The sequence below is a fragment of the Lycium ferocissimum genome, chromosome 3 (genome assembly GCF_029784015.1).
Source record: "Lycium ferocissimum isolate CSIRO_LF1 chromosome 3, AGI_CSIRO_Lferr_CH_V1, whole genome shotgun sequence".
Lineage (NCBI taxonomy): Eukaryota > Viridiplantae > Streptophyta > Magnoliopsida > Solanales > Solanaceae > Lycium > Lycium ferocissimum.
Window position 1 is genome coordinate 387,601 of NC_081344.1, and position 25,801 is coordinate 413,401.

The window sequence follows — 25,801 nt, forward strand, 5'->3', positions numbered from 1 at the left end:
GAGTTGAAGGAAAAACTGACCGATAGACAATTCAAGCTATTTTCCAAGACTGTTTTTGGAAAATATATGCAGATGCAAGTTGATACCGAGGTGCAGGGTCAGTTATTTAGGTGTTTTATGGTTAGGGAATTGAAGCGTAGTAATAGCGATGCGTTTGTTATCGATATTAATGGGACGGAATTGACATTCGGTCTTTTTGAATTTGCTTTAATTACTGGTTTGAAGTGTTACGGGGATGAAATTGTTTTCGACGAGGGTCCTAACAGATTGTTGGATCAATATTTCGGTGGTTCTGGTAATAGTGTTTTAAAGATGACTTTAAATAAGTGCTTTGAAGACAAGGATTGGGGTGTTGGTGATAACGCAGATGAAGATGCTGTAAAGATTGCTATCCTGTATTTCATTCATAATTACATACTTTCAAGTGAAAAGAGGAACGTCACAGTCCCAAGACATCATTTTGACTTGGTGGAGAGTGAACAGTACAATGAATATACTTGGGGTAAGGAAGCATTCGATGATTTGATTAAGAGTATTCACCACAAGATGGACAAGCCGAAGCAGTTTTATTGTCTACGGGGTTTCCCTTTTGCTATGCAAGTGTGGATATATGAGTGCTGCTCTAATGTTGACCCTAATTTAATGGTTAAAACCGGAAGCCGAATCCCAAGAATGTTTAACTGGAGAACAGTGAACCAAAAGCCATCAGTTAACTACTTGATGTTGGGCATGTTTAAGGACGGTGAGGTAAAATACTTACATTAAATATATGCTTATCAACTAGTTTTTTTACACTTGCATTTTGCGTATTTTTGCTTCTGTGTATTTGTAAGATACAATTAGGTATTTTTTTCAAAGAATCTCGGTCTGCTGTGTAGGTCTTTTTTTCAGCATTCTCGGTCTGTGTGTATTTGTAAAATACACAGCAGTTCTGAACTTACAGTTCACAATACATTATGTGCAGGAGATTAGTTGTAAATTCAACAACATTGTTCCGACCATATCAGAGGTTGAGAAGCTTGGTCTGCGTGCATACCTGGCCAACAGACGTGCACCACCATCCCAAACACACCAAGAGGAGGAAAATGAATATGCGAGATTTTACCACAACACCTCCCCATATTGCCGCCGCCAAGAAAACTCAAAAGAACGATGCTTCAAAATCTCCACCGCACAAGAAGCCCAGGAAGATGTTGACGGCAGCATTGCTTGGTCAGAAGCCACCAACCACAATCCCAAAAAAACCTACAGTTGGTCAATCATCTAAAAAATCTGATTCGGTGGTAGATAAGCCAGTTCAATCAAAGAAAAACGAAAAAGCGGCTCCAAGTGTCCACCGCGTTCACATTGACGATGTATCAACCAAGACATCGTCTTGACCTCACAAGTTTGAGGCACGAACTTAATCAATTTAAGCAGGAAGTAAGTTTTCTAATTTTATTTTGATATTCATCAAACTACAACAAATGAGGATTTTTACGATGAATTTGTTGTTTTTACCATTTAGGTGCTTGCTGAATTCAAGGATGTTTTTACTGAGCTCAAGGATCTTCGCAAAACTATTGATAAAAATTTCAAAAAAGTTTTGGAACATGTCAAAGGGAATCAAAACTCAGAAAAGGTAAAAAAATCAATAAATACATATTCAAACGATTGCCTTCAATGTGAAGTAGGAAGCATATGTATCTAACAAATACATATTTTTTTTTAGGATGATGACAGTGAAACTCAAGTCCCTTTACATGATGGCAACTTACATCAACAAGCTGATGATTACATGGACCATGGTGACGATACTCACATGGAGACTGATACGTGTGATGTGCATCCAGCAGAGGTATATGTTTTTTTTAGTGTATTTATGTATTTGTTATTGATATGAAAAACAGTAGTGTCATGTATTTTTTTTATGTACCGTTTTGTTTGACAAAGATGACTGTTCACTGTTTTCATTATGTATTTGTTTACTTTTTTGGACATCGTCAACAAATACATTCTATGTATTTATGTATTTAATATAGTTTTTTATCTATTAGATTCATATATTTTATATACTTTGGCCTGTGTTTTTTATAAGGAGAAGGGTCTTGCACCGGATATTCAAGTCGGTATTGGCAATGATAGCGGCGATACATTCAAAGAGATTCGGAAGGAGGTGATCATTCGGAGAACCCCCGACTTCGGTTGAACGTCCAAAATCCAAAAAGGTATTTTTTTACTCATTTTGTATATCTTATTTTTAAAAAAAATAATTCAGAAAATTTGGGAGATACTTGCATTCAAAATATTATGTATTTGATATTAATATGACAAAAGAGTAGTGTCATGTATTTGTTTGTGTACTGTTTGTTTGACAGCATGACGGTTCACTGTTTTCTTTATGTATTTGTTTACTGATTTTGGACATCATCAACAAATACTTTCTCATGTATTAATGTATTTTATATAGTTCTTTATATATTAAATTCATGTTTTTTTATAGACTTTTGGCCTGTGTTTTTTTTAAGGAAAAGGGCATTGCACCGGATATTCAATTTGATATTGGCAATGAGAGCGGCGATACGATGGAAGCTTCAACCGAAGAGATTGCAGAAGGAGGTGATCTTTCAGGAGAACCGAAGACTTCGGTTGAACGTGCGGGGAAACATACTATGGAAGAGAAAAAATGTTCGATGATTCAAATAATTCGAGGTTCGATAACAACGAAGTCCGATTCACCCATTGTTTCGTTTTAAAATGTATCATACAATTGATTGAATAATGTTTCTTTTTTGTATTTTTTTTTGAGTAGATGATCGCACGGTGCTAGCAAATATAAACGAGAATCGAAATGACTAACGAACAAGTTCGAGCGAGATAAAACCGAGGAAAACACACCGGCTCAACTCTTAGAGGAACCCCGAGCGCGAGCTTCTAACGCGCGCGGCCGTTGTCTCGGTGGTTGTTGCACGATGAGTATTTACCAAGCCAAACCCCAGGGAAAGAAATCATGTTACATCCATCAGTCACACGAGCTACACGCCCCAGTAAATACAAGTCTTCACCGTTTGTGACAGATTTTGGTATATATCTTCTTTTTAATTTACTAGTTTGTTTTTTTAATACGCAACTGTTAATGTTTAAAGACCAAATACACGGTAGTAGTTCGGGAAAGAATCATGTACATGGGTTTGACAAAAAATATCCATTCCACATAGATCCCATTCCTGGTCCACTTGATGTACAGATGGTGAATGAATACCGTACTTGGCTTCGAAACGGTCTGCTTGTGAGGCACGATAGCAAGTATGTGTTTTTCTCATAGTTTTACATATAGTGATTCCGCATGATTTTTGTGAATAAGTTGAGGTATTTTGGTTTTTTTGTTGGCGCAGAAAGAACTACGAAGACCATTACAAAAAAAAAATGGCAGGTTTTGACAATGGAGTCAAATTCAATTTTGGCATCACAACTGTCAATGATAAGAACTGGTTTTACCTGTTATCGATGGATGGTCAGCTTTGGAATGACGAGGTGATTTTTTATCAGCAACGATATGCCTATCAACTAGTTGTTTTACACATGCACTTGGTGTATTTTTAGCTATTCTGTATTTTACAAATACACAATAGAATGGAAGTATTTTCGGACATTCCTTCGCTGTGTTTTTATAAAATACGAGAGAGGTTACGAAATTTACATTTTTGCTACTACAATGCTTTGTTTTACGTGTTTGATCGTGATCTAATTTATGTATTTTTTAACATAACCAAGACATTGACGTCATTTTCTATTACTTTCGGAAGAAAGGAAAGTATGACAAAAGGAACAATTTCAGATTCACCACAGTTGACTGCCTATTCAAGCACAGAATTGATGTGGTCCACCATGCATATCGCAATGTTGAAACACAGACAAATGTGGCAACTGAAGAGCAAGTATTGATTGAGTATGTTAAGGGCCACAGGCTTATTTCCAATGTCCCGTGGCATACCGTTGACAACGTGCTAATACCGGTGAATATACAAGAAGAAAATCATTGGTTATTGGTACTCCTTTCATTCAAGGACAAGTATTTTTAATGATGAATTAAATATTTTATCATTAGTTTTTCATTCATTATTTTACCGCTGAATTCTTCTTCTTTTTTTTTTTTTTAAAAAAAAATGTACAGGCGTCTGTATGTTTACAACTCGTATCAATCACCCGGGCACAACGCAGTTGTTAGGAATGAAATAAAAAAGCTTGCTACACTGCTGCCACATTTCCTACATCTGGCTGGATTCTATGTAAATCAAAAAAGCATAGATTTGGTGAAAGACCCAGCATATGCGGATAAGGGACAGATCGATATCCTTGAAGTTGTCTATGTTGATAACCTCAGTGACAAAGAACTGGGTAGCACGTAAGTTATAGACATACATTTTTTAAAATATCATAGAGTATCAAATACATGATATATCATATCAATTTATTATTCTTATAAAATACATGAGTTATTTGAACTTGAGATACCTTGTTTAGAACTTGAAACATATATTTTCTAATAAAAGTTTTTTTTTTTTTTTTTTTTTTTTGGGACCGTGGTGTTTTTGTGGCAACGTATCTTTGAGTATTTGACATCGGGTGAAAGGATTCCGGATGTCATTGATGCACACATGCGGCGTATGAGATACGGTGCACTCTTATGGGACTACGGCGAAGGCAAGGTTGCGACAATGCAGAGAGTGATAATGAAGTTCCACCAAGACCGATCGTGCCACCAATCGATTATGACACTTTGTAGATGCAATTGATGTTTGATAAATACTATTCGTGCATTCCATGTTTTTTGTCCTTTTTTTCATTACGACAAACAATCCGATGTTTTTTAGATGTATTTTGACTTATGTTGGATAATTATCATTTAACCAAAGTAATCTCGGTGGGTTTTATGTTCCATATGTTTGAAGTACTTAGTTCCATATATTGTCAAATAAATCAAGTTTTGAAAAAATACAGTAAAATGCGACACCATGAATCCACAAATACATTTATTCACCATGTTCACAAAATATGTATGTTTTAATTCCCAGATTCACAAAATATGTATGTTGTAGATATGTTTTAGGTTAATAAACACATCTTGCGTATTTGATATGGATATTTCATCAGGATCCCACGGACTATGAAGATTTTATCGTGCCTCTTGTTTTCAAACTGTGACTTTGGACCAACTTGAAAACCCCTTTATAATTACCAAAGTTATGCCGGACCATACTTTTGTTAAAATTACAAATTTTATGCGGACCGGCATAAAGTGCCTTAAAAATAACTTGGCATAAGTATGCTGGTCCGATAACTTTGATAATTCCTTCACAAAGTTATGCTTGGTCCGGCATAAAAGTTTGCCCTTTAAAAGTATGCCCCCATCGGCATAAACTTGTTAAGGATTTACTAAACTTATGCCGATGGGGGCATACTTATGCCTTATGGGCAAACTTTGCCTTGAAGCATATATATGTATTTTTTCAAGCATATAAACCAAAGTTACATGGAAAAGTATTATATTTAAATGTCCATCCCGGATACAAATTCACACTTTGCCCGGCAATACAAAGTAGTTAGCAATTGTTGATAGACTTATATTTGGCATTCAAGTGCCACATTGCATCTTCTCATAAGGCATAAACATTTTCCCATCTTTATTTTGAATGCTCCATCACAAAAGGAATGTTTTGTTGGTATGGCCGGGGTACACTAGAAGAATAGGGGGCTTTGAAATCAAATGGATCTCACATTGTTAGACACAAATCGTATTTTACAAATCCATTACTTGCCGCATTTTTGGTAGCTAGTGGCATTGGTTTGGAGAGAAATACGGAACCTACTCGATTTCATTTTACTCAAAGTTCTTTGATATAGACTTTTAGAGAGATTTTTTAACATATTCACATCCAAGGCATTGAACAACTTCAAATGGCGGAAGAAAGGAAAGTTGACAAAAATTGCTATCCCTAGCTAAGTGTAGTTGATTGAAACACGGAATGTAATAGTTGCTCCTAGTTTGACTTATACAAGTTAGTGAGTAGGAATTTTACCATGTACGGTTGAAGGTCGGCTTTAACTTTGTCTTTGTAAAAGTTTTTTGGATGGAATAAAATAGACTTTCAACCAAAAAAAAAAAAAGTTTGCCTTATAAGGCAAAGTTTAAATTTTGTATGCCTTGCGACTTTTAGTTATGTTTAACTAAAAGTACACAAAAGGGGCGGACTTTTAGTTATGCCGGATCATAACTTTAACTTTTTCTTAAAGATTTTATGCTGGATCCGGCATACACTCCCCAGTTCTCATTGCGAAATTATTTTTTTATTTTTTATTCGCTCATCTTTCCAAGCAAAGGGAAAATAAATACATAATTTTAAGTTGACATTACCAAAGACAACTACGATCCTCCAATCCAACAAAATTCCAAAATAAAAACAACTTTATCATTTTTGCGTATATAATATGTATGTTAGTTTACCAATTACGCATTATTTTTTGATATTGAAAAAAACACCATACGTATCGTGAAAAAAAATTCAATTAAGATCATTTTGAATGGGACATTCATTTCATTGCAAAAATTTATATAGTACTACAACAAGTGTCAATGGAATTTTTTGACACAAGTGTTCAAATACCTAAATAACCAATCTATCTTCGGTAAAAAAGTTAAATTGATAGGAACACAAGGAAAATTCACTTCCTCGAGGCTCAAAACTACATGAACGTCCGTCAGTGCCCAAGTTGTCCACAAGTACTGCAAGCATGTCTGCCCTTTCCAAACAACAATTCACTTAAAGGCTTATCACGCCTCTTCTTTGGCCTACCAGGCGGTCTCTTGTATCTTGGGGGCAAAACAACATCCTCCAAGATGTGGTTGGGAATGTTCCATTCACGCTCGTCGGGTAGAGGATCCACCGGTATATCATATGTCTTCAACACGGTCGCCGGTTTGAACAAATCAGAGCAATAATCCTCAGCAACCAGATTTTTCTTTTTAATGACAGCCCATGCATGCGGGCAGGGGATTTCATCTAGTTGAAACATACGACAACTGCAAGTTTTGCTACTCAAATCAAGAATGAATCGTCGTCCTCCATCATGTACTGTGTACACAAATTCTGTTGACGGTTCTACCTGCAAAAATAAATATTACATGTATTTGTTATTGGAACAATCAGAATTTTAAAATAAATGAAAAAATCATTAAACAAATACATATCAATTTTCAAAGATTCATCGTAATTTACATTAACAATAACTTTGTTCATGGATACCAAATACACAAATGTATAATGCGTAGAAACACCTTCACAAAGATTAGTACAAGTACAAGTTTGTCAAATAAATTATTACACGCATTAAAATGAAACGTACCGTCATTCGTAGAGATAGATACTCGTTGATCGATAGCATCTCCTGAAACTTTTTACCGAGTGTAGTGAACGTGTATGTTCCATTTCTCCGGTTATTGTAATTCCATCTCCCAAACATCCTTCTAACTTCTTCGAGAAAGTCATATATAGGCAGTTCTCTAGCTGCAAGAAGATGTCGGTTAATGCACTCTGCTATATTAGAAGTCATTGTCCACCCTCGGTTAACAGATGCATACAATCTAGCCCACTTGTCTCTACCAGCCGATTCCAAATACTCCACCACACGCATATCTACCTTTTGAACCTTTCCCATCAACTCATCGAAATCATCCCGCGTGTATGCCTTTGCCATGGAATAAAAAACGGGACTCAACACATCATGGCTCTTCTTGTATTTCTTACATACATTACCCCACGTATGCCAAATACATGCATAATGTGCAACTTCCGGATAAATTCTACAAACGACCTTATTTATACTTTCATGCCTATCGATACGATACACATATTCTCTCTGATTCCATATGATTCTCTGAAACGCTCAAAAAACCACGTCCATGATCTGTCATTCTCAGAATCAATCACACCATATGCTAAGGGAAGTATGTTGCCTGGAGATACAGGTACGAAGAAAAAAAAATATAATACATTTTGTATTTGTCAAAAATATATAAAATATACATTGACATAATAAATTAATATGTATTTTTTGACATACCTGCACCATCTAATGTGCTTGCCGAGACAAATGTTCCATTGTATGGTGTTTTTAAGTGGCTTCCATCAACCACCACAATTGGCCGACAATAATCAAAGCCTTTGATAAATGCATATAGTGCTATAAAAACATACAGAAATTCATTTTCGCGTGTTTTACGCATTCTGATATGTGAACCCGGTAAGTCTTATCCAAAATGTATAGATATCCGGGTAGTCTTTTATAAGAATCAGCCGGCTCACCCATTAAATCGTTCATCGCCCTTTCTTTGGCCCGCCAAGCAACCATGTACGACACATCCATTCCGAATTCATTTTTGACGTCCTCCGCAATGTCTTTAGGCGTATATTTCCTCTTATGATTTGATATTTTTGGTTTGACAATCCCACTTATCAACCGACTTGTAGCTTGGCATTGGGAATAAACCTTTTCCTTCAATGGACATGTATGTTTGTCTTGAAACTCCCTAACTCTAAACATTCCTGACTTACCGACACTTGACGCCCTGAATTTCCAATCACACTCTACTGATACGCACACAAGAGTGTAGCTACAACAAAAAAATAAAAGAAATAATAAAAAAAACACATTCATGTAAAATACATCAGTAGTGTATTTATGCTTGTTTTAAAAAGCCAAAGGACATGCAGATGAGTACCTTTACCATATGTAAATAAGTTAATCAAATGCAAACCAGACCAAATACATTATTTATGAATACAAATACATACAGATCAGTATTGATTCTACTTTATAATAAACATACACATGCTGAGAAATACTTCCACTCGTACAAACTAACAAACATGCACTGTCACGTTCAAATACATAACAACACACAGTTGCAAATACATAAACAAATGCATATTTAGTACCTTATTGCATTGCTCCTTTCTGTCCGATAGTTGAACCTATTCGTAATTGCATAGTTCACCATCACAGATTTTAATGTATCTTTATCCTTGTATACTTGATCGACGGCAACTACTTTTTGGTTCTTGTCATCAATAACCATACCCTTGTTGTTTTCGAATAACAAATCAGCCTTTCCACAACTTGATGATGCAAAATCATGGGAACCAACTGTTTGATTCGTGTATCCGATTTGCAAATAATTACCTTCAACACAACTCTCATCCGATATACATATCTCCATGATTTTATCAGTTGTAATGATACATAATGGGTACATTGGTAATGATTTGTTCTCCTTCTTCAGTTCCACATACACCCTAACACCCATGTCATTGTGAATTTCCATTGGAATATAATCACCTTCAACCATGTATTTTATGCTTATGTTTTTCATTTTCGTGTCCAAATTCAATTGTGTTGCAACTGTTTGTAACAATTCCTCATACGTCGAATACTCCTTGAAAGTCACGATCAATTTTGTAATTGACGTATTTATTCTCGTCGTTCCAAATACCGAGTGTCTAATCAATGATGAAATATTGGCCATTTCATAAAAAAAAAAAAATTCCTTGAATCAACGTGTCGACATAAACCCGTAATATGTATGCCCTACATAAGATTCACGTTCAAATTTAAATAATACATAGTTCAGTTCAAATTTACATTGTTCACTAAATACATAGTTTATAAATACATAGTTCACATAGTTCACTTACATTGTTCGAAATACATAGTTTATAAAAATACATAGTTCAGCTAGTTCGGTTTACATTGTTCGTAAATACATAGTTTATAAATACATAGTTTAGACATAGATTTGCATAAATACATAGTTCGGTTTACATTGTTCATAAATACATAGTTTACAAATACATAGTTTAGACAAGGCAAAAATACATAGTTTAGATATTATAAAAATACATAGTAGAGCTACTATTTTTGAATTACATTTGTTCAGAAATACATGGTTTAGATATTGAATTACAGAAAAGAAATACATAGTTTAGATTCAGGAATAAAAAAGATATGAACTGGATCTTCGGAAAGTTATTGATGAAAACTTCGAAAAGTTATTGGAACGTGTAAAAGAGAAAACATATTTCAATATAACATACACATATTGTTACACTTCGAAATACTTAGTTTTAGCTTCGAAAAAATAAAAGATATGAACTGGATCCTTTTTTTTTTTGATTCCTAACAATTCATGTACATTAACATACTTACAATAAGATTACATTATTATTTTCGAATATCGGTGATGAAGACGAAAATCAAAAAAAAAAAAAAAAAAACCAAAATCGAAGAAATAAACAACTTTGACATTATGATCCAAGAAAACAATTGAAATCACCTAAATACAAATTGAATATACGAAATTTGTGAAATCAAAAACGGTCTTTTTGCACGAATTACCTGATGATTGTCGTGTTTGTTACTGCATTTTCAGATGTGTTGAAGATTTATTTTTGAATTTTGAATTTTTACGTTATTGATCGTTGAACAATGAATGGAAGAAGAGAATCGTTTAAGGTAAGGGGATATTACAGCTAATTATGTGGAAAGGAAGTTAAAAAATATATTGAATTCGCATTTAATATCACCACGTTTAGAGGCTAAAATAAAGGAAGTTCCCTTATTTACCGTATGCTCATGTATTTGCTGACAAGAAATACATCCGAAAACATACACAAATCAGCTGATTTTTAGCTACGAATTGTAATATTAAAAAGGGTAGTTACAAATGGTAGGAAGCTACAATAAGGTAGTCATTTTTCGGGGAGCGCTTCCTCCAAAGATTTTTTTTTCCATATCCATGTTCGAACCCCTAATCCCTAATTAAGAGAGGAGCGACTCCATCCGCCGCACAAGTTAAATTATGTATTTGTCTTAAAAGTTCATTAACTATGTATAGATTATTTATTTAGAATTAAATAACTTGGAAAATTAGGATACATAAGTTATAATGTCAAATTCTGGTTCCAAATTTGGTTTGAATTAAATAATTTCATCAAAATGGAAGTTAAAATATTAAAGGAGCGGAATGAAAATTTGGCTTTCATATTACTACCCACTTGTGGGACTACAATGGGTATATGGTTGTTGTTGTTGTTGTTGTACACTTGTACTAACACAAATTATATTTCTTTAGTTAAAATATCTACTTTTATATCTTGAGTTTGGGCTCGGGCTTAGCACGGGCCTCACATAACTAGTATATATATATATATATATATATATATATATATATATATATATTCGAAACATGATTAATATAACATTGTAATTTGTGCTCCGTATCTAAAACTTTATTATATTAGTGTTTTAAAATACAAAGTTTACACTTTTTTTATATTGTTTGTTTTTTAATACAAATTCAACTTTTTTTATATTGCTTGATTTTGTTAATACGGGAACCACTTTTTTTCGATGAGTTTGGAGATGGTTGATTCCACTTTTTTTACTTCTTTTTTTTTTTAATATTGGTTGGTGTTTTTTTTTTTTTAATGTTGGTTGGTGTTTGTTTTTTTTTTTAATATTGGTTGGTATTAATATGGGGATCACACTTTTTTTAAAAAAAAAAAAAAGGTACGAAAAAGTTTAACCCATGCTTCTATATAGTAGTAATCTGGATTGAAAATTACTGCCTTTGGTAATATAATGGAATTTTTTTTAAATGCTTACGGACGACGAAAAAACTTTAACAATGTCAAAAATATAGTAGTGCAATTTTTGAAAATTCGTAACTTTGGTAATATAATGGAATTTTTTTCCCTTAATAAAGACACAAATCAACTAATATTTAAAAAAAAAAAAAAAAATTAGGTCCCCATATTAAACACAAACCAACCAATATTAAAAAAATAAACAATGTCAAAAAAAACGTGCAGATTTTGTATTAAGTAGCAAACACTAATATAATAAAGTTTTAGATACGGAACATAACATAAAACTACAATTTAGTTGTGGGCCCACATATTAAACACAAACCAACCAATATTAAAAAAAAAAAAAAAAAAAAGTAAAAAAAGTGCAACCCACCGTCTCCAAACTCACGGGCAAAAAAAAAGTGGACCCCATATTAACAAAATCAAGCAACATAAAAAAAAAGTGAATCCCATATTAAAAAACAAACAATGTCAAAAAAAAAGGTGCAAATTTTGTATTCGTAACAAACACTAATATAATAAAGTTTTATATACGGATCACAAACTACAATGTTATATTAATCGTATTTTGAACATTAAAAAAAATAAAGTAAAAAAGGTGGAACCCACTATCTCCAAACTCACGGGGAAAAAAAAAAGTAGATCCCATATTAATAAAATCAAGCAATATAAAAAAAATAAGTGAATCCCATATTAAAAAAACAAATAATGTAAAAAAAAAACGTGCGTACTTTGTATTCGTAGCAAACACTAATATAATAAAGTTTTGAATACGGAGCACAAATTACAATATTATATTAATCGTGTTTTGAACATAGTGTGTCTATATATATATATATATATATATATATATATATATATATATATATATATATTATATATATATATATATATATATATATATATATATATAATATGCATAAAAAAATAATGCTTACTAATAATGTCCAAAAGGGTGGGCCCTATACTAAACAACACCAAGCAATATAAAAAATGGACCCCATATTAACAAAATCAAGCAATATCAAAAAAAAAAAAAGTGAACCCCATATTAAAAAAAAAAAAAATAATGTCCAAAAAAAAAAGGACTTTGTTTTCGTAGTAAACACTAATTTCAAAGTATCTCATTAAGTCAATAATGATGGATTCATTATCACGCGCGTATCAATCCATTAGTGGGAGCAAATGAACCGCTTTTCTTCAAAAAGTTAGTTAGCCAAACCATACGCTTTTTTTTATATTAGCCTGAGATCTAATCTAAATATTAAACGGTTGTATTTGCTATTCCGCCATGTCATTTATTTGTTATGTTCACTAAAATAAATATACTTAAAATATTTATATTTTAAAATAAGATATAATAATGTGAAAAGAGATTAATGTCGTAAAAAAAAAATCAAATAGACATCAAATAATGAATAAAGTAAATTAGTCAAATTATAATTCTAATCGACGTTTTCTTAAAAAACCATGCAAAAGACAACATGACAAGTAAAATGAGCTAAACCGAGAATATTTATCAAAAAATTAAAAAATAGTATTTCATCATTTAAATAGAAAATCAATTTCTATTTTGTTTCGTTTTAAACATGTAAAATTAATTTAATAATTTGAATTAGAATTATCCAAATCAAAATTTGATAAAAAATAATAAGTATTTTACACCTTTAAATTAATCGAATTAAAATTGAAAATATCAACCGATGCTTAAATATTGCTATTGTTTTATTTCAAAGAGAGGAAAATAGTTTCCTTTTAAACAAGTCTTCTCTTTTAAAAAATATTAATAAATTTGCCGATTTTGTATTCGTAGCAAACATTAATATAATAAAATTTTAGATACGGAGCACAAATTACAATGTTATATTAATCGTGTTTTGAACATAATATATAGTCTATATATATATAATCACTATTCAAAGACAATTACATACACATAGATGCACTGTAATTTAAAGTGTTGGGCCCGTGCGCAGCACGGGCCTAGGACGTCTAGTATATATAAAAGAGGAAATCAAAGATTTTAGTAGTCCTCACATTGAACTTTGATCGTACGAAGCTTCTATACGTAGCTTTGGTTCTTTCTTTTTTTTTGTTCTCATTTTTGTCCTCATTTATTTTCTAAGACAATCCACTAGGACTTTTATAATTGGCATTGATATTACTTTTCCCTCTATATTCTCACTTTTATCATTATTCTTCTTTTTTCCACTTGGGCCTTTGTAATTGGTCAATATAATAGTGACTTTTTGTGTTTTTTTTTTTTTGCTCCTTATTAAATAATTTTTTACACCTTTGTTTCAAAATATTTGTTACGTTTCACTTCTATTTTAACAAATATTAATAATCTTTTCACTATATTGATAGGAGAATTGCAATTTATAGTATTTTTAGTATTTTTGGAATATCTTAATTTATTGAATTAATCCAACTATTTTTAGCTTCAAAATTAGTCAAACTACCTTTATATTTTGGGACGGAGAGAATATATTTTTTGTCCTTATACGTTCGGGTAAAAATAGGTTAACTTTGGAGCCAAATTTTCTTTTACAACTGAAGCATTTATTAGGTATTACTATATTGTTTATCCTTAAAACGTTCAATATTTTGCTTCTTTAGTGAGCTCATATACGCTTACTATCCTAAAATATTTTCAAATATAGTTTTAAAATATTTTTCTTTACTAATGTATTTTAATTATTATTTTATAATATTCCTGCAGCTCACTAGGTGTCTAAATTAAAGTTATATTTATTGCAGTATATATTAGAAGTTAATGGAAACTTTTTTGTTGTATTAGATGATTCTAGAAGATGAAAACATGAGTTTTATTAATACAGCTGAAAATAAAATAATTATTAGGAATGAGTTTAAGTTTAGGGCACAGTGAGTTATAAGCAGGGCAGAACTAGAGTGTCGGCGACACTTTCGATCGAATCGGGTAGCTTAGGTTCACATACTTTGTATTTGTCTATAGATTATTAATTTAGTATGAATAACTTAAATAATTAGAATTCAAAACTCATAAACTTCAAATCCTGACTCTGTATCTGAATTAAAGTAAATAATTTCATTAAAAATGAAAGTTAAAATGTTAAGAGTTAATCCCGGGCCTCGCGAAACTAGTAAAAGCTATAATTAGGACATATTTTTCCATCATAGACTCCAAACTAGCATTACATTGTAGTTTGAACTATTAATTTGTCTATCTATAAGAATTAGATCATCTCCTGATTCAATTCATGCTAATGAAGTACTGTATATATTTTAATGTGAATTGTAAACTCACAAAGGTATATAAAATACAAATATATATCGAATATTTTCTTTCTAAATAGGTATGAAGGATAATATCTTGAAATTTTCGCATAATTTCCTTTGGATGGCTGGACAGTGGACATACCGCGTAAATGTTGCCGGGAAGAAACTGGAAAGTGGGTCCTGCACGTTTACCATTAGTCCATTTCAAGCTCATTTCACCATGTTTTAGTTCACTTTTTTGCGTGGATTGTCCTTGAAAGGCGCTGGTCTTTAATTATTGCTCGTCGCTTAAAAAAGTGACCGAATATAATGTGAGGTTCTGGGTTTAAATTTTTGCTCAGTTAAAAAAAAAAAAATCGCAAGGCAAAACTTTTGTGAAACCTCCGCCTTAAGACCTAACATTTGCCCAAAAAATTGTCTTAAGGCCTAACTTTTATCCTAGTAGGACTAATTTTGCTTCGAAACTCTGCCTTGTAATTTTTTTTATTGTGCCTCGTTAGAATCCAGAATCTCGAGGTCCTAGGCGAAGGGAAAAAATTAAAGACCATCCCCGAATAAGGGCAATCGTGCAAATTGCTCTTTTAGTTCTAGCTCATCTATAACCTTTTTTTTATGTAAAAATTTCATGGGGTATCTTATTTAGATTTATTGTTATTTAATTTGTAGTTAATTTTTTGCATATCTATTAACTTTAGAATAATTTTAAATATGTGGTATCTGAAGTTTTATATGGCTGAGTTCAGGCAGAATAATTGAACTTCTGTCCTATATGCATGAAATTCATGCAGAAAAGGTTGAGGTCAGGCAAAATAATTATGGGTGAAGTCAAGCAAAAATGATTGAACTTCATCCATTCTAGCAAAAATGATTGAACTTTAGTTATATGTGTCTGAACTTCAACCATATGAAATTTAAGACATTTTTTATGAAGTTAGGCTTTGTCAAGACTAACTTCGGATATCTTATGTCCGAAATTGTTCCAAATTAAGTAGACATACAAACATTTATAAAGTTAGAGCATACGCCAAACAGTGACACCATAAATGGAATAATTTTAGGCAAAAGTCACAGATAGCCCCCTAAACTTTGCCACATTTTCCTAAGGTCCTAAACCGAAGGTTGTCACAGTAGGCACCTAAACCCGATCCCGAATTTGTACCACATAAATACTTTTTGCTGATGTGGCAAAAAAAGTGAAATGCACTCTCCTTGGGCGCGTGAAGTACTCTTCAATACTATTTTTTTTTTGGTTGAAAGCTTACCTCTTTTAAAATATGACTTAAATTAAATAAAAAAATAAAAATAAAAAACTAAAAACTGGACAACCCCGTCAGTCACCTCCCCTCACCCCTCTTCGTCTTCTCCACCACTGCTTCTCTTCTTCAATTTTTTTTTTGTTCTTTTGTTTTTGGTTTCTTTTGATTCTTTCTATAAAAATAATTTGTGAATTAGATGTTTCTTTTGACCATCATTTTCTTTATTTTTTCTAAATCTGAAAAGCACCATCACCATCACCATCTTGTTCACTGAAAAAAATGGAGACTCACCACTGTTAGCACTCTCTTTTGTCTCGCCACTGTTAGCACTCTCTTTTTTATGAAGTGTGCATTCTCACCTTTCATTGATTAACTTATATTTAGCAAGAATTTTAAAGATTGAAGGACCATAATTTTAGTGGTGGTCCAGCGGTGGCCATCGCCGGATTCGACGGTGAAGAAGTAAAAAGGGATCCTAAGGAGAGGGGAAAGAAAGGGATAAGAAAGGAGGGGTGGGTCTTGGAAAGGCATTGGTGGACCTAAATGAAGGAAGAAAAGGGGAATAATTGTTGGTGGGGTGGGCGGATGGCTGCTGGGGGATGGGGGGACGGCGGTTGGGGGTGGTGGTGCGGCGGCCAGTGGTGGGAGAGCAGCGGCCAGAGATGAAAATGGGGGAAGGGGGGGGGGGGGGGCGAAGCAGATGAAAATGGGGGGGGGGGGTGTTGTGTAATTTATTTTTTAATTATTATGATGGACCACTGCGCGCACGTGTCATTTTTCATTTTACAAAGTTGCCACGTCATGGAGAGTGTAATACACTCTCCTAATTTTGTTGATTATTGTGAAAAATGTACCCAATGGGATTGAATTCGGATTGGTTTAGGTACCCAATAGGTACCACCCTCGGTTTAGGTACCCCAGAGGAAAATGTAGCAAAGTTTAGGGGGCTATCTATGACTTTTGCCATAATTTTAAATATGTGGTGTTTGAACTTCATATTGCTGCATTTCAGGCAAAACAATTGAACTTCAGTCATATAAGCATAAACTTCATGCAAAAATAGTTGAGGTCAGGCAAAATAATTATGGTTGAAGTCAAGCAAAATGATTGAACTTCATCCATTCAAACAAAAATGATTAAACTTTAGTTTATATGTTTCTGAACTTCAGTCATATGACATTTCAGACATTTTGTATGAAGTTAGACTTGTCAAGACTAACTTCAAATATCGTATGTATGAAATTATTCCAAATTAAATAGACATAAAATAATTTATAAATTTAGAGCATACGCTAAACAGTGACACCATAAATGGAGTAATTTTAAATATGCGGTGCCTGAAGTTTTATGTGACTGAAGTTCAGGCAAAATAATTGAACTTCAGTCATATATGCATGAACTTCATGCAGAAATGGTTGTAATTATGGTTGAAGTCAAGCACAAATAGTTGAACTTAATTCATTCAAGCAAAAATGATTGAACTTTATTTATATGTGTCTGAACTTCAGCCATATGAAATTTTGTCAAGATTAACTTCAAATATGAAATTGTTCCAAATTAAATAGACATACAAAAAATTATAAATTTAGAGCATATGCTAAACAGTGACACCAAAACCCGATATTTATGCGCTTCGACCCTTTTCAATTTAGCTTTAGATCATTAAATGTCATCCACCATCATACTAATTTCCGTAGATAGCTTTAGTAGTTTACATTACTCTCTCTATTTTATTTTACTAGTATTTATACCCGTACGATGCGCGGTGGATATCAAATGAAACTAATAATAGAAAATTATTATCTTATTTATTTGATACAATAAAAAAAATTATTCTATACATTGACATATTTAAATAAATTTGTGAAATATTAAATTATAAGATTACTTATTTGAACACATTAGATTATATTAATTTAGTAAAATCCAAATCTTGTTGATTAACTTTGTTCATCATACAATCCTGATTAATTATTGATCTATGACATATAAAATTCATATCATTATAAAAGAAAAGGTTTATTTGACAAAACTATAGTTAAGTAACTCACTCTAAATGTTATTTTTGAAAGCAAAAGAACTTATGAAAGCTACTATGTTTAAGAGTTGCCCACATGCAAAATTAATGTATATTTTCAATTTTTAATGTGGTACTTGAATTCATTTATATCCAATTTTTTATTTTTGGTTCTATTTATTAAGTCTTCCGTTATACACTGTTGTTCAAATATAATTTTTTTCATCATAATGTGATTGAAAATAATTATCTTTCAATACTAATAAATCTTATACTCTTAGAAGTTACTTGTTCGAAGTACTAAGGCAAAGATTTTATTTTATTAATTTGTTTTAAAAAATATATATTTTATATTTAGAGAAAATTTTAATTTTAAATCTTTTATTTTATTCTTAATGACATGTTTTATAGCCATAAAATCTAAAGACATGATTAAATTTACAAGTTCTAAACATTTTTCTTTTCTTCTTAAATTGTATTCCTGATACCACATAAATTGAAATGGAAGGAGTTTAACACTTCAAATCTATAAAACAAAAATTACTCACTTCCAGTTGAGAAAAATAATTCCAGTCCGAGGCTTTCCCACCAAAAAAAAAAAAAAAAAAAAAAAAGGGAAAGAGGTGAATGTAACATTTAAATATTGCGTACTTTTTTCTTCGGTTGCTTGACTATCATCTATTCGTCTTTGTTCACATTTTTTTTAGCAAACTAGTGATAGTAAAACATTCAACATATCTCACAATGGAGAAATTAGAATATTAGAAATTAATGATATCCAATAAACAAAAGTGGAAAACTGGTGATGTATGGAGAAATGTTATTTATTAATTGATAAATAAAATAACTAATGAAATCGTGTGCTTGTAATTTGGATAATTGAGTTCACATGGTGTTTGATTAATCTTTTATCAATGCATACTTTTCGTTCTGACAGTTGTTCAGTTCTTGGACGATGCTATTAAGGATTTAGTAATTAATTATTTCTTACATTAAATGAAACGTGCTAACCCCGCAGCTTAGTACAAAATACGGAGTATATTTTATCTCACATGTTTGTTTTTTGTAAAGCATTAAATTAGCTTGAATTAAAGATTTGAGAAATCAATCAATTTTTTGAGTACTCACAACATAAAACACTCTTGATCTTATTCATATACTCCCTCCGTTCACTTTTACTCATGCACTATGAACTTTCTTGACACCCCTTAAGAAATAATAAATGAAGTGCTGAATTTATCATGATAGCCATATTAATTGTTGCATATTTTTAATGAATTTAAAAAATAATTTAGAAATGAGTAATTAATACTATAGGTAAAACAGAAAAAAAAAATTGTCTTGTCTTGATATGCTAAAAATGATAAGTAAAGTAAAAATTCATTTTTAGAATACTGGACAAGTAAAATTGAACTGTGGAGTATTATGCTAGTATTTCCTAAGACTTTTCCTAAGTAAGTGGCTATCCATAATCAAATCTTGAATTAATTTATATGCTTTACGACGTTACTAGGATTTTCAAAGAGGAAAGAAGAATAAATCGTTCATTAGAATTCGTCACCTGTAGATTGCTTAACAAATTGAAATAAGTTGTTTTCAAGAGAGGATTCTATCTTCATCACGAAGTATTCATACTTTATAGTATTTTACCATCTTTAATTATTTTTTATTGGTTTTTCATATTCGGCGTCCAATACCTATATCAGGACCCCAATTAAATTTCGATTTGCATCGAAAAATTCCATATGGGGTTATAAAATACTCCTTAACAAAGACGATTTCATACCTAAAACTCAAATTCAAAACTTTCGATTAAGAGTGAAAGAGTCCTTATCTCTCTACCACAACGATGTTGTTTGTTCGAATATATTTTGATTGCGATAGCAAAATACTGTTGTATAGAACATATGCTGCAACATAATATGAAAAATCGGTTCCAAAGAAAACTTAACCATTATAAATGGAATGATATTACAAAGGATGTGTATTCATAGAGAGATTTGACTATACTTTATTCTGATTTTTAATAGATATGATTATAATAGTACGCAACTTCCAAAAGCAACCAATAAGTTTAGCATTTATTATTTCCAATATTTTCTGTTATTCAATTCTTCACCTTCCCAACCGTACTTTCACAACTAGCCCCTTTATCCCACAAAGTTCCTTCTTTCTCTCAAAAATTTCATCATTTTTTTTTCTCTTGTAAAGGTTCCTTTTCTGTCAAAAGATTTTTTCTTGTCTTTTCAATTTAATGCTTTCTGCCAAAAGATTTAAATGTTTCTGTTAATTTATTGCTTTCTGTCAAATCATTTCTTTTCTTGTTCCTGTTAAAGTTCCTGCTATTTGCTAAACGACGTCGTTTTTGTTCATTAAATTCTTGTTCTCTGCTCAAAAGATTCCATTTTTACTGTTAAGTTCTTGCTCTCTTCAAATATTTCATTTGTTTCTGTTAAGTTCTTGCCTTGTGCTAAAAAAAAAAAAAAAAAAAAAAAGAATCATTTTCTCTGTTAAGTTCCTGTTTTCTGTGGAAAAAAAAAATTGATCTTTTCCTGTTGAGTTCTTGCTTTTTGCTAAAAAGATTTCATTTTTTTCTGTTAAGTCCTTGTTTTCTGTTCAAAGATTTTTTTTTTCTCGGTACTTTGATTTAGTTCAAAAGATTCAGTTTTTATTGACTAAATCATTAATGGGTTGCTGTTAAGTTCTTGTTTTCTGTTCAAAGATTTCATTTTTAACTGTTTAAGTTCTTGTTCGCTGTTCAAAGATTTCATTTTTAACTGTTAAGTTCTTGTTCTCTGTTCAAAGATTTCATTTTTAACTGTTAAGTTCTTGTTTTCTGTTCAAAGATTTCATTTTTTTTATTTTTTTGCTGTGTTGCTTCAATTTAGTTCAAAAGATTCAATTTTTATTAACTAATCCATTAATGGGTTGCTCAGCTTCACGTTCTTATGACTTTGTCACAACAGATCAGCAAAATCCATGGAATTATTCATCTTCTTCACATACACAATCTCCATATTCATACTCAGATTCATCTTCAACTCCAGTTTCAAGAACACTTTCACTTCCTACTCCTTTAGTTCATCATCCTGCTATGAGAAAAGGAGACACAAATCATTTGGTTTCTCTTACTTCCACCACTTATGGTTCACTTGTCTTAATTGAACCCCAAATTCCAAACCCTAACCCTAACCCTAACCCTAATTACCTAATTGGGACTGACACACAAGACCCTTTATCTCCTGATTCAGTAATCAACACATGGGAGCTAATGGAAGGGCTTGATGAGTTTGATTTCCATATGGTTACTAAGTCCAAGAGTCTTGATATTCAAAGTGAGTTAGATACAAATGAGTTGGAAAAAACCTATGAGTTTGTTGAGCACTCGGATTCGAAGCCGTTATGGAAGCATTTGTCTGAGGAACAATTGCTTTCTAAAATGGATCCTAATGTAGCTTCAAGCTATAGACAAGCATTGTCTTCCAAAAGATTCGGATACAAAGAGTCGGATGATTGTGCAAAGCGTGAAATTGTTAGTTCTATAGAGTTAGAGTCAAGTAATGCAGGCTTAAAGGGTATAGAGGATAAAATACAGCCCGAAATTGTTAGTTCGATAGAGAAAGAGTCAAGTAATGGAAAGTTAAAGGGTACAGAGGATAAAATACAGCCCGAAATTGTTAGCTCGATAGAGTTAGAGTCAAGTAATGCAAATTTATTGAAGGGTACAGAGGATAAGATTGTTCTGTATTTTACTAGTTTAAGAGGAATCAGGAAGACTTATGAAGAATGCTGCACCGTGCGAATGATCTTTAAAGGGTTTCGGGTATGTGTGGATGAAAGAGATGTATCTATGGATTCATCATATAGAAAAGAGTTGCAAAGCGTTTTGGAAGGGAAGATGGTTAATTTGCCTCAGGTGTTTATTGGAGGAAAGTACGTTGGTGGTGCGGAAGAGATTAAGCAACTTCATGAGGCTGGAGAACTGGCTAAGCTTGTGGAAGGGTTTGCAGTTAAGAAATCCGGTTTCGTTTGTGAAAGCTGTGGCGATGCGAGGTTTGTACCCTGCCCGAATTGCAGTGGGAGTCGCAAAGTATTTGAAGAGGAGGAAGGGAAGTTGAGGAGGTGCCCTAATTGTAATGAAAATGGATTGATTCGATGCCCTGGCTGTTGCCCATGAATATTGATTTGCATTTGTCATGTACATGCTTCCACTATCTTATTCGAGGTCTATGAATTTATGTTACTACTTATGTATTGATATTGAAATGTGTAGTTTCCTCTTGTAGACCTATTTCAAGTGTCCATATTCTCTAGCTCTGGAAGATTCATGTTCACCGACTTTTTGAACAACTCAGAAGTAATAAATATTGTGAACAAACATGTGATTTTGAAATGTTCTGTTTCTTCTGGTTTGAATGAAAGTATTCGTGGGATTCTTAGAGATATTTACCTTCGATAAGCTACATTATCAAATGTTTCGACAAGTTTTTTTTTCGTTGCAGCATGTAGTTAGTATCAACTGTTTTGAATTCATGGATTCATGTACGGATGTTCCTTCCTTGGTTTACTACCTCTACGTTGATGCTATTAAGTTTTGGTTGATATTATATTTTGTGGATTACCACATATTAGTATATACTATTTGTAACTTGATAAGCTGCTTGTTGGATTGAAAAATACCATCTGTCTTACTATAGTCTTAAGACTGAGGATGACCAATTTTTCCGATTAGGTCTGGAGTTAGTTCTGGGATTTGGACTGAAATTGAATCAAAATATACTATTCTTAAGTGATGATGAAGTCCAAAAGAACTGCAAAACAAATCTACAGATAATATTTTCCGGAAGGTAATGTGCTTTTCTCAGACTGAACTGAATTGGCAGTTCTCGAAATTTTTATGATTTTTGAGGATACATGCAACATGCTTCTAACAAGATGATTGTAAGCTATTATGCCGTAATATTCAGGGCTAGGCGACTTCGTTCTGCTTCTGTATTATCTTCTCTTTTGGTGATACAGATATTTCCATGTTCTGTTTGGTATGCTAAGAAAGTAAATGCTTTTATTTACCATCTTTTGCTTTCATTGATGAAGTGCACTTTTCTAGTATGTCTGTCTTAGACCAATTAATTTGTTTGGTGAGTTTCTCATATAATAACGCTGGGTGATTTCTCAATTATCCGGTACCTGTGCTAGTGGAATGTTGCATGTGAAATAGTCGAGGTGCATGCATATCACTCCATACACATCCTTCATAAAAATGATTTTGTTCTGATGAGTTGCTTTGAAGCTTTCCCATATTTCTCTGGCTCCAGGATCTATGTTGTAATGGACACCTAACTATCTGCTACAGGGGCGTTATCTATCACCAACAAATGTTACAACAGCTTCTTTCAGTAATTTTAGGTCTGATTTTTATATAGATAGATCAGCATGTTAGTGTTTATATTTATACATAAAAACTTGAAGTTGGTCAGAAGTCAAAAGTGAGACTGATTCCAGTAGTAGCCGTGTTGTAGTTGAAGGCTTCACATCCTTTACTGGCTTCTTCATGCTCTTCAGGACAGAGATAATTTTAGAGTGTTGAATATTGGCGTAAGAAGAGATGAACATTTGAGAGAAAGGAATCAAACAATGGTCAAAAACTGATTTAGTGCCAATTTTTCTTTACTAAACTAAGGTTAAATACATTGATGCTATCGAAATTTGACAATATATTTTGTTTAAACACTTTAGTCTTCAGGACAGCCTGTCCGCAGATCGACTAATTTTATAAGGCACATGTCATCTCCCACCGGTACATATACTGGGGCCAGTTTGTCCACACGCGACTAATTTTACAAGGTACTTGTTACCTTCCACCAACACAGATAGCCAGTTTGTCCGCAACTCGACTAATTTCATAGGGTGCTTGTTACCTTCTACCAGTACAGATGTCGGATAACTCTGTTCGCTAAAACTTGAACAAATAGGAAGAATAATGTTTTTTCTTGTGTTGGGATTTCAACTTGAGATTTTGTGATTCTCACTTCACTTTGTTGACCACTAGGTCATATTTTTATGTGCTATATTTAGCCCATAGTTTTCATTTCGGCGACTTTCTTTTCCAAACTGCTCTAAACCATTTTTTCTCGAGTCGAGACTCTATCGAAAACAACCTCTTTACCTTTTAGATGGATAGGGACAAGGTCTGCGTACACTCTACCCTCTTCAGATCCCATTTTATTGGTATTTAGCATATAGATTCTGTAGATATTTTAGTAACACCTCCTTCCTTAGTCTTTACACATATTAGCATGTCAAATTATGAATTTTCAAAATGAAAACAGGGAGAAGGCTGAACAGTTACCATCATTCTGCACAAAGAAGAAAAGGTGAAAAAGAGGGATGCATAAAGAAACCCTAGGGATGGTGGCAATACATTGGAAGTCTATCATTATGTCTGGGCCACAAAACCAGAACCTCATTATTGTACCCACACTCGGTATAAGTGGATTGCTTGGCTAGTAAAGCTTGTACTGGCTTTAGATACCTAAATTGTAGGCCAAAAATTGCACTTAATATTCGGTTCATTGATACACAACAAGATTATAGTAGTAATATACTATGCTTGTCTTTACGTAAATGATAAGTTGGCAAATCTTAACTGAGGATAAAGTTTGTGAGAGATTTTGAGCATATGTAGCGGATGTGTACTACTTCGTCACTTAATCGATATACGGGTTCCGAGTGCTTGGGTATGAAAAAAATTATATAGGGAAACTTCCCCCCCAAAGGAGCCACCCAAATTCGGATATAGTCGAATTTCCAATGCGGATATATCAAATAAAGGGTGAAAATAAAAAAAATAAAAAAGATTTGAGCATCAAATCCAAAATTTTAAGTAATGAGCGGAGTGCCTGATGACATTATAAACCATTTGAAAACTATTATACAATCGATGAAGGATAAGTGATTTTTTCTAGCACTCTCTTGCACATGTAACTTGCTTTTAAGGATTACACATGAACTCATCCTGTTTAGTTATGATACTATATGTCATTGAACATTCAACTCAAAATCTTAAGATAATGAATAAAATGACCTAAAAGATTACTATAAACTTCTTTAGAAACATTTACACGATAAAGGACAAGTTTAAGCACAAATTGTTAATAGTTCAATGGCACTTTATTAGAATCAGGCCCATTATCTGGACCTGTTTATAAAATTAAACTCCAGTTTACCGAGCCCCAAAGCTTTGAGCTTTTGCATTTTGTTGACTTTTCACTAAAAGTTCTTAATTTAAAGTTTTTTCATTTGCAATTCCTTTTATCCAATGAGTTTATATAACGGTGGGATTAGTGAAAATAATTAATTAATGAAGTCAAAACTTACCATGAATCTGGTTCTAAAATTGTCTTTTATCGATCCACTTGCGCAGTTGACCGACTTTTTTTTATTATTGATATAAGTTCCTATTTCTTAATTTTGTGGGGAACATTTTATACTTTTCTTGATGTTATGTTAAAGAGTTTGTTATTGTGTGATATAACGAATGAAATATAATAGTATCTCAACATTCTTATGGTTCTTTTTTATGT

At 32.5% G+C, this 25,801-nt stretch overlaps 4 protein-coding genes and 1 long non-coding RNA gene across 6 annotated transcripts; 3 read left to right on the top strand and 2 right to left on the bottom strand.

Annotated features, from left to right (window-relative positions):
* On the top strand, positions 1-1,277 carry LOC132050798 (uncharacterized). Its single transcript, XM_059442155.1, has 2 exons — positions 1-747; positions 965-1,277. Exons 1-2 carry the CDS (start codon positions 67-69, stop codon positions 1,265-1,267), a joined length of 984 nt encoding a protein of 327 aa, XP_059298138.1. The 5' UTR covers positions 1-66; the 3' UTR covers positions 1,268-1,277.
* A 1,868-nt stretch (positions 1,278-3,145) lies between these two features.
* LOC132050799 (uncharacterized) lies at positions 3,146-3,513 on the top strand. Its single transcript, XR_009413502.1, has 2 exons — positions 3,146-3,285; positions 3,375-3,513. It is a non-coding gene; the product is annotated as an uncharacterized LOC132050799 (long non-coding RNA).
* Positions 3,514-6,738: 3,225 nt separating this feature from the next.
* On the bottom strand, positions 6,739-7,734 carry LOC132050718 (uncharacterized). Its single transcript, XM_059442088.1, has 2 exons — positions 7,384-7,734; positions 6,739-7,143 (listed from the first exon to the last, which is right to left on the bottom strand). The coding sequence occupies exons 1-2, from the start codon at positions 7,732-7,734 to the stop codon at positions 6,739-6,741; spliced, it is 756 nt and encodes a 251-aa protein (XP_059298071.1).
* A 372-nt stretch (positions 7,735-8,106) lies between these two features.
* On the bottom strand, positions 8,107-9,478 carry LOC132050800 (uncharacterized). The gene is made up of 2 exons (XM_059442156.1): positions 8,976-9,478; positions 8,107-8,650 (listed from the first exon to the last, which is right to left on the bottom strand). The coding sequence occupies exons 1-2, from the start codon at positions 9,407-9,409 to the stop codon at positions 8,221-8,223; spliced, it is 864 nt and encodes a 287-aa protein (XP_059298139.1). The 5' UTR covers positions 9,410-9,478; the 3' UTR covers positions 8,107-8,220.
* Positions 9,479-20,298: 10,820 nt separating this feature from the next.
* LOC132049095 (uncharacterized protein At5g39865-like) lies at positions 20,299-22,661 on the top strand. Of its 2 annotated transcripts, none has more exons than XM_059439759.1 (2): positions 20,299-20,961; positions 21,004-22,661. In XM_059439759.1, exon 2 carries the CDS (start codon positions 21,142-21,144, stop codon positions 22,393-22,395), a length of 1,254 nt encoding a protein of 417 aa, XP_059295742.1. In that variant the 5' UTR covers positions 20,299-20,961; positions 21,004-21,141; the 3' UTR covers positions 22,396-22,661. The 2 variants fall into 2 exon arrangements, with proteins under 2 accessions (XP_059295742.1, XP_059295743.1); XM_059439760.1 differs by having other exon boundaries at positions 21,045-22,661.
* Positions 22,662-25,801: the final 3,140 nt, after the last annotated feature.

Coding starts and splice junctions, on each gene's coding strand:
- LOC132050798 (XM_059442155.1), top strand. CDS start 67: ATGCAGATGCAAGTTGATACCGAGGTGCAGGGTCAGTTATTTAGGTGT. Junction 748..964: donor GCATGTTTAAGGACGGTGAG/GTAAAATACTTA, acceptor CATTATGTGCAG/GAGATTAGTTGTAAATTCAA.
- LOC132050718 (XM_059442088.1), bottom strand. CDS start 7,734: ATGGCAAAGGCATACACGCGGGATGATTTCGATGAGTTGATGGGAAAG. Junction 7,144..7,383: donor ATCTATCTCTACGAATGACG/GTACGTTTCATT, acceptor TTATTTTTGCAG/GTAGAACCGTCAACAGAATT.
- LOC132050800 (XM_059442156.1), bottom strand. CDS start 9,409: ATGAAAAACATAAGCATAAAATACATGGTTGAAGGTGATTATATTCCA. Junction 8,651..8,975: donor GAAAGGAGCAATGCAATAAG/GTACTAAATATG, acceptor TTTTTGTTGTAG/CTACACTCTTGTGTGCGTAT.
- LOC132049095 (XM_059439759.1), top strand. CDS start 21,142: ATGGGTTGCTCAGCTTCACGTTCTTATGACTTTGTCACAACAGATCAG.